Source organism: Convolutriloba macropyga, chromosome 4 (assembly GCF_964194025.1).
Source record: "Convolutriloba macropyga chromosome 4, txConMacr16.3, whole genome shotgun sequence".
Lineage (NCBI taxonomy): Eukaryota > Metazoa > Xenacoelomorpha > Acoela > Convolutidae > Convolutriloba > Convolutriloba macropyga.
Window position 1 is genome coordinate 23,947,732 of NC_134471.1, and position 8,756 is coordinate 23,956,487.

General features: G+C 34.1%; 1 protein-coding gene across 1 annotated transcript; it reads left to right on the top strand.

The window, feature by feature from the left end:
• Nucleotides 1-1,437: 1,437 nt before the first annotated feature.
• LOC142337528 (uncharacterized) lies at nt 1,438-8,696 on the top strand. The gene is made up of 5 exons (XM_075386819.1): nt 1,438-1,691; nt 3,744-3,864; nt 7,192-7,303; nt 7,790-7,907; nt 8,349-8,696. Exons 1-5 carry the CDS (start codon nt 1,619-1,621, stop codon nt 8,546-8,548), a joined length of 624 nt encoding a protein of 207 aa, XP_075242934.1. The 5' UTR covers nt 1,438-1,618; the 3' UTR covers nt 8,549-8,696.
• Nucleotides 8,697-8,756: the final 60 nt, after the last annotated feature.

The following is an 8,756-nucleotide window of genomic DNA, read 5'->3' on the forward strand; positions in this document are numbered from 1 at the left end:
AAGGACAGGGTCAGTGTTTCCAGAATTGGAGGTTAGTATTAGTGATTCTTAAAACACTCTCTTGCAAACGGAAATCTAATTGTTTTTAGATTTTTTTTGCATTTTTGCGCTTATAGGGTCATGCGCTTTGTTGACTGTCTTTTTAAATGTTAATGTAACAGGGTTAGCTGCAGAGTCATTATTTAGTTCAATTTTTAGATTGTACTTCGTAATATTTTTACTTCGTTGAATAAGAATTTGTTTCGCTTACCTTAGTTCACAGCTTGTTGAACAATTTGCATAAAATCTTCTGACTTCTCTAGGCTAGTTTCATTCATCGCTCATTTTCTCTAATTGTTTTAAAACAGCAATTTCTCAGCGCAGCAATGTAAAGTGAAAAGAATTAGCATCGAAAATTGGAATCAAAATGAAAACGGGATAAACCCATAAAGCCCAATTTTAGAGGCCCGCTAATTGAACTTTGTTCTTATTATTCTTAGTTAACGTTTCTATTGTTTTGGACTTGATGCTAGCCCCTTTGTCCTCTCTTTAAGAACAGGTGTATGCGTAACTACGAAATCCAATCACAATAGTTTGAACTTCAAAAAATCTTTTTGTACAATCAATTTTTTTTTCTGTTCCTGCAATCCCAATCGGTGTTATGGGAATCAATGGCGGCTATTTTCCGGCAATCTGCCGGGTATGTATGTAAAGGCTTAATGATGTTTAAAGCTCATCTAGAATTGGTTCTATCCGAGGCGTATTGGGGCCTTCTTTTAAGGCTCGTCTTGTCTAAGTTTTCCTTTGATTGGATTTTTCGTTGTGTCGCTTTTACAAATGGAAATTAATAACGTATAATTTATAGAACATGCTTCCAGAAATTAAATAGGTCATATATTTTTTAACCGTCCCCCTGTGGTTGCTCCACAGCTGTTGTATAAACATTTCAAATTTTCAATTTTGTTGGAAACTTACTATTATTTGTCGAATTGTTTGTAACTGAAGTTTGATAATGTCAGCAGGTTTGTCCCTTTGCTTCAAGTTAATTTTTCTAATAAGTATACTGAGAAATTTGCTTCTGCAAAAATAAAAACACTACGTTTTGATCGTTTTATCAATGCAACCCAAAAATTTATCACCTAAGTGCTTCGCGTTAAGTTCTTATTCCTTTTTACCAAAGAGTAAAAATAAAACTGACATTGCGAATGAAATATTTTTGTATCTACTGCTCCAGACGTTTGGAGCAGTCAACTTATCTATTTCGTCAAATCAGCTGTAATTTCTTCCTGGTCAGAAGTTTGGTAGATTACTTTGCAAATTTTCGGTTGAAGCTTGCTAGGATTTTTCAGAAGCATGCTTTCTCAACATGCCAAAATTTTTGTTTCTTAGAGGCATTTTTGTCGCGATATGAATCAAGTCTTCAAAAGTTAATTGTTTTTAAGACTGTATTTTTGCATTGGAACAATTTTAGTTGACGTTTTGAATAAGTTTATTATATTTGATAAATGAGCTTTATAGTGCCGAGCATAAACTGTGTGTATTTTGTGCGCAGCTGAGCTATAGTCAGTACTGAGTTGCAGTGTGCGTATAAATAATTGCCAATTTATCTTAGTTCACTGTGTAACTATTGTTGCTAGCAATGACTGCAAGAAGGGGTCCCAACGAGGGTGGAGCTTCGGACGAGGAGAACAACGAACATCGAGACCCAGATGGTAAGGAAGTTCATTTTTTTGTCCTTCAATACTCTCTATAATTAGGCTTTAGTTAGATTGCTGTATGCTTTCCAGTTCATTAAGTCTAAATTATAATTAAATTATAAATATGATAATAAAATCTTGATTATAAAATAACTCTCTCATTGATAATTTCATTACTTGGCCTGGTAGTTGACTAGATATTTTTTGTTGTCTACAGAACTGTTTTTTTTTTTTTGCTACATAACGGTGAATCATAAAAATATAGCTTTTGCTTTGAAGGTCGCAAAATTGAGATCGCAAACACTTTTAAATAGCCGTAATCATTAAAAAAACAACAAAACTACAATGTATCATCTGATTCGTAGGTGGTCGGAAATTGTAAATGACTTAATTGTTGTTTAGGCAGTTGATCTTAGAATCGATGAGAAAGGATGAGTAATATTCTTGGGCATTGAGAAATTTTGTTCAAAATTTTACTTTTTGAATTAAAGGAAAAGTTTAAAAAGAAACGATAATTCAAAAATATGGCTAATTATGAGTGAGTTCATAATTTTCGACAATCAGCTGAGGGTCTCAGTTATATAATATGTTTCATTTCAACGAAAAGAACAGATTAATTGTTGATAAGAGCAGTTTTGTTTTTGGAACCTATGAGTTGTTGCAATTAATGGTCGCCGTCGTTTTCAAAGCGGGCTATCACTTCGCTCCTATTTTGACAATCCGAGGGATTTGGATTGTATAGAGCGTTGTCTTTTTTAAAGATCTGTTTACACTTTTTGTGACAAAATGATGTCAACGAAAGTCAAATTAGAGTGGTGACTTTAGTCACGCTGGAGAAGTAAAAGTAGCGAGTTGGCTTGAGATTATTTTCGAACCGCTTATAACAAAATGAACAGATTTTGTGATCTGATCAATTTTTTTCGTGCGTTAATTTTTCTTATTTCAGCATTTTTTTCTGAGTGCAATTATATAGTTACATTTGTGATTAATCATCTTCAGTTTTAAGCTAATGTTTTTGACCTAGACACCATATTGAAGGGTTTTGGAATTTTTTTTGGTGACTTGCCTTCACTTGTTGTTATCCATTTTTCACCTAATGGGATTCGATAAGAAATTTTTTGATTTCCGCAAATTAGTTGCATGCTTTCAAAGGACGTGTAATATCAATTGGTATCTGAAATTTTGTAATTATTTTTGTTTATTTTTACAAGACATGTATTGAGAATGATTTTTCCTCGTACACAGTTGAGCTGATCATTTTTCAGTTGCATCCCTTTCCTAATCTGCAAAATCATTTAAAATGCTTTTTTTGCATGAAGGAGTCAATGGTACTGAAACTGTTTCTGGTCTCTAGTGTTGATTTTTTGAGCTTCTGTTGAAACACACTTTATTATGTTTAAACAAAAATACACCTTAGAATGTTAACGCAAAAAATAAGAGAGCGCATTTGGAGGAGGAACGTTTTTTACGGGGAGTGAACCGAATGGCTCCAGAATGTTTTGTTAACTGATAATGCCATATCTGCACCAAATTTTATTTCATCATTTATTGCCTTTTGAGCTCTGTACAAAAATCCATATCACCGCAGGTATGATACCAAATTGCAAAGCTAGTTATTTTGAGGACCCAGACTATTACCTACTAAAAATAGACAATATTGCCAGTAAGAAAACCAATCTTTCGGTACTAATAATCGCAAAACTTGATGTTCACATTAGTGTGGATTGTAATTACATTTGATTAAATGAATAAAATTGCCCAATAGAACATTCCAAGTTTTATCAGTAATTTTTTGATTTTGTAAATTCTCAAAATTTACTAAAATTATCCGCCTCTATCTCTCACTGCTGATCAATTGACCAACAAAATTTTACGTAGTAAAATCCGCAGTGAGAGATATTTACAATTTATTAAAATAGGATGCGGTTACTCACAATTGAGGACAAATTGTCTCTTTGCAATTTGGTCAAATCGGCTCTGGAGACCAATGTAAACTCAGTAATAGAAAATTTGGGTTTTTCAAATTTATAACGCTTCCGGAATCTTGTTTCTCTTCCATTTCACCAGATGCGTTTCGTGAGCGCAATGGAAGCGCTGGAACTTTTCTGCGCGCTGGGACTGGAATACGACAGGGCTCCATTGACACACGACCGACGACAACTGCTTCAATGACCAGTCGAAGTGAAAGGTAATGGGACGTTTCTCTTGAGATGGACAAGAATTAGAATAATCCCTTAGAGTAATTAAAATTTTTTAAGTTATCTTTTTCCGAAAACGATCCTTTTAGCTTTGAGAGATCTTTGAGAGTTTTGTTACTTCTTTGCTTTTGTTTTTTGAAGAATAAGATAGCAGCTTTTATTTTTAAGTCTACTTCTATTTTTTTAATGATCTAGAGATCAAGGAGTCTTTATTTTGATTTTTTTTAATATGCTGCAGATAGTGATTTCTTGCTATGAGTTTCGGAATCGTTAAAATGAAAGACATCAATTGAATTTTTCCTAATTTCAGTCTTCACTATTTTTGGTTTATTAATAGCGCACAGCAATAGCTGGGGATATTTTTGGCGTTTTTTACGATTCATAAAATTTGAATTGAATTTTTCGAAGGTTTGTGGTGATTGAAGGGAGTTTTACGATAATTTGAATGTTTTTCAACTAATTCTCCAGTTTTAAGGTTTCTTTGCGATTTTGGGCCCTTTGTTTTTTATTGCTTTTACTTGTAAGTGATTGTAAGCCGAATGTTCGTGGGCAGTTTATATTTCAAATGGAATACAGGTTCTTTGGTACCCATCGATTGTTTCCATTGAATTTTGACAAAAAATTGCAAATTTTTTTTCTGGTTTTCTAGTTTTACGCTTTATTTTGGAAATGTTTTTGTGCTTATTTTGGCTTGCCAGAGTTTGTGTGAACAATGAAGTTGTCTCGATTACTTGAAATATTGCTCCTCCTTTTTATTTGTACTTCACAAATTGAAAACCTAATTTTTTAGTTTAAATTACTTGTTAATTTTTCTTTTTTTTCAATAAAGATAGTCTTTTTCTTTTTTGATGCTCACTGAAATCGGAAACTAGTTTTTCCACAAGCTGATTTTTGACAAAGGCGTCTTTGAGTCCTTTTGGGAATTCTTCCGGCAATATTTTTAAAAAGATCTGTTTACACATTTTCATGATTTATGAAGTCAAATTGGAGTAGTGATTTTGGTCACGTCGAAACAGGCATTGGAGCGAAAAGGCGAGCGAGTGGTTTTGCGGTGTGCATTTTTTTGGTCTAATTTGGAAGTAGAGTGAGAAAATGGTGTTTGATCAAAATTTAGCCTTCTCGCTAGTGGTTTTTTGTTCACATGCGGCTTTTTGACATAGTGTTTTACTGTTTCTGCAACTTTTTTAATCTGTTTTTTTAAATGGTTTTCACAATCCATGCATAGTCAATTATAGGACTAGTTTTCTGTTAAGTGAATGAAAATTCTTAATAGGCAAGACTTGTCTTTATGGTTTTATTTCTTCAATATTTTTTGCATCCATATGACGTCACAATCAATTCAGTTCTGCATTTTATTCATTCGTTCATGCGGTTTAGTTGAATTGCCTGTGTGACGTCATATTCGCTCTTAGTGCATTGGGTTTTTTTGAATTTGAATTGTATTGGGGCGCTGTCTTTTTTTTAAGATCTGTTCACACATTTTCATGATTTTTGAAGTCAAATTGGAGTAGTGATTTTGGTCACACCGAAACAGGAAGTGGAGCGAAAAAGCGAGTGGTTTTGCGGCGTGAATTTTTTTCGCTCCAAATTTAAAGTAGAGTTAGAAAACGGTGTTTGAACAAAAATTCGCTTTCTCGCTAGTGGTTTTTTGTTCACATGCGGCAATTTGACTTTGATTTTTACTGTTTTTTCGTTTTTTTTGGATCGGATTTTTTTCTAAAGGGTTTTTCCAATCCATTCATAGTCCGTTCTAGGTCTAGTTTTCTGTTTAGTCAATGAAAATTCTTTGAATTGTACGTCAGGACTCGTCCTGCTATGTTGTTTTCATTCGCGTGATGAAGTTTTCTGTCACACATGACTTACCTCACTCTCAAAAATTACTTCCTCACTCGAAAATTGACTTTTCTTTTCTTTAATGCAAAGAGATAAGGTCAAATGAGTGTGTGTCAGCTAATAGAATCAGCAATACGTTAAAAAATTTTCTCAAAGTACAACAGCTGGTTAAAAGTTTTTTTTTGGTCTGTTTCTTTTGCCATCTATTCGAGACTGCAGATCTACGAAGCTATTGCGGGTATTTTCTGGCAATCTACCAGCCATATTTTATTTTGTTGCTTGGGAACATTGTAAATCAAATGGGTCTCGCTATATTTGCGCCACTTGTCTCTTTTTCAGCTATTATTTTGTAATTTTTTGAGTCAAATATTTCGTGTACCGCCTTTTAATTTCGTGTACCGCCTTTTAATTTCGTGTACCGCCTTATTTCGTGTACCGCCTTTGGATAGTTTCATCCCCCTATTAGAAGCAGCAATAAATTTGACGGATTCTCTGTCAAAACGTAACATCTTGAGCTTTTAATGAAAAGGAATTTTTGTCCGTTTCTTTTACTATCTTTTTGAGACTGAAGATCTGCGAAGCTATTGCGGCTTTTTTCTGGCAATCTGCAAGCTATGTTTTGTCTATTTGACTTCTAAGGATAGAAGGTAGGGGGTTTTATCCAATTGGTAATATTTTAAGTGTTTTGCCAGTATTGGGGAATGGTTTCTGATTTGCTGGTTGATGTCATCATCAAAAAACCATTTATCATGTTCTGATAATCTTTTTTCCTTTTTCTTCCTGTAGGCGCGTGTGGAGGAGGTTCTGAAGTTTGTCTTGAATTGTGCATTTAAACTTCAAGTTCTGGAGACATCGATACAAAATTATTCATTAACTACTATCGGATTTTGTTTTTGCCAAATTTTGTAAAATTTTGCAATGTAAAGTTTTTATGTAAATCTTATATTCTGTTTTTCTGAACCTTTGCTATTCTGCGGCTTTTGATGATATTGAAATATCTGAATTTAGTTGCACAAAAAAACAAAAGTTGCTAGCAGTCACATATTCGCGCGCGTTTTGTAAGACAGATCTCACTTCTCATTAACAATCAAGACAATTATTATGTAATTATCTTGCTTTTGTGTTCAAAAATTGTACTTGTTAAAAATCTGTTGGCTGGTCGCATAGACTTGTGATCATTACAGATATTCTCTTTTCTCAACTTAAAATGCAAATTAAGCAGATCAGATAGTTGTTTGAAAGTTTTATGCGAAGCGCGCCTTTATTGAAGTACACTTTCAAGTTATGTACTGAGCATTTTTAGGCAAAAAAATTCTGTTTAAATTGCTCTCAAACGCAGAGTGTGTCTTCTAACCAAAATAGTAGTAAAAAAGGTTATAACATTCTTATTGCTCGCAAATTGTAAATTTCAGTATCAATAATATTAATTATAAAAATACCGAGATTGTTGAATAAACGATAAAGGTTATGTCAAACTCCGACAGAGGTGACCAGTATAAAGAGCACGGGTCAGCGATGAGCTCAGAGAAGAAACTCCATTACCACTTGGATCAGATGCAGGCTGCATTCCAATACACGCCCACTGATGTACAAGAGGTTGGTTGTGTAGTACTCAGTAAATGGTTTTATCAAGCTTCCAGCTTTTGATTGGTTGACAAATATAGAAAAATATTGCATGCAGTAAAATTTCAGTTGTTAATACTACCACTTATTTATCCACTTGGTTCATATAGCACTGTCAATTAGTTTAGAATTTAACATACAAGTAATGAGAACGTTTTGCCTCGAACCACGCACTGGGAAAAACTTAGCAATATTTTGAATCAAATTGCAGAGAGTAAATCATTAGCTACCTTAAAAGTAACATAGAGAAGCCTAGCAACAGCAGCGCTCTATCCTTAGGAGATGTCATAGGATTCTCGTCTACTATTGAATAGCATCTTACCACTTAAGACAGTATTCTTATGAAAATATTTTACGAGTTGATTTGAGTGCTCGTTTAGTTATTTTGAATGTTTTACGATGGAAACGAAAGCAATTTTGAGGACGATTACTTGTTGACACAAAGATGTATGTTTGTAGAAATTCTTCAAAGCCCAGAAGAGGTCGCAGCGACTGCAGTCTACCCCAAACTTCCAGGAGAAGATGATTCTTTATTCCTTGTTCCAGCAGAGCACAGTCGGTGATCCACCTCCTATAGGTTAGTGCGCTGTTGGATCCTCATTATTCCCAAACAATTAAACGACAGTTAAGCCATTGATAAATTCAGGTCATTTCACCTGAAAACGAGAAATTTAATATCTTTTTGATCTTTGCGTTTAGTTTAGTGCGCATGTATGATCGTTTCACTATTTTTGAAAATTGAAATATTGAATAAATTTGCGGCATTTACATGGACTAATTTGTACTGAGGTCTCAACATAGTTTAAAAGAGATATCTGGTCAATTTAACAGTTGACATTGAAAAACGTGCGTTAGCTTGGCGCGCATACTTATGTAAACACAGAGCAAGGATTGCTTCTAATCTGTTCAGATTACATTGAATTATACACATGTACACTACATCAACACAAATTTGCATGTACTGAATCTACCTTCGGCATGCAACAATGCGAACATGCTTTGATAAAAACTTGTTTAGACGACGAAGAGTTCTCGGATTTATTTGGTGCGCAGAAAAGAGAGGCGTGGCTACGATTGAGAGGGAGAGGGAAGGAGCAGACGATGAAGGGATACATCTCGTATGTTGAGGAACTGGGAAACAAGTATGGATGGATGTTGGACGGAGAGAAGATTGGAGAGAGTCTCTTTGATGAAAGTTTACTTCAATCCGCGTTTTGAAAACACCTTGGAATCTAATTAGGAACTGTGATTGGTGATGCCATTACCAAGGGAGTCTCTTTAATAAAGTGCTTCACCTTAAGAAAAACTTCAATTTTTTGAATATTTGTAAATGTTTAGAGGAAAATTTCCCATGAATTTTTTTTAATTTCTATTTTTCTAGCGTATTAAAACTACATTTTCTGAGGTATTTATCTATTATTTTCGA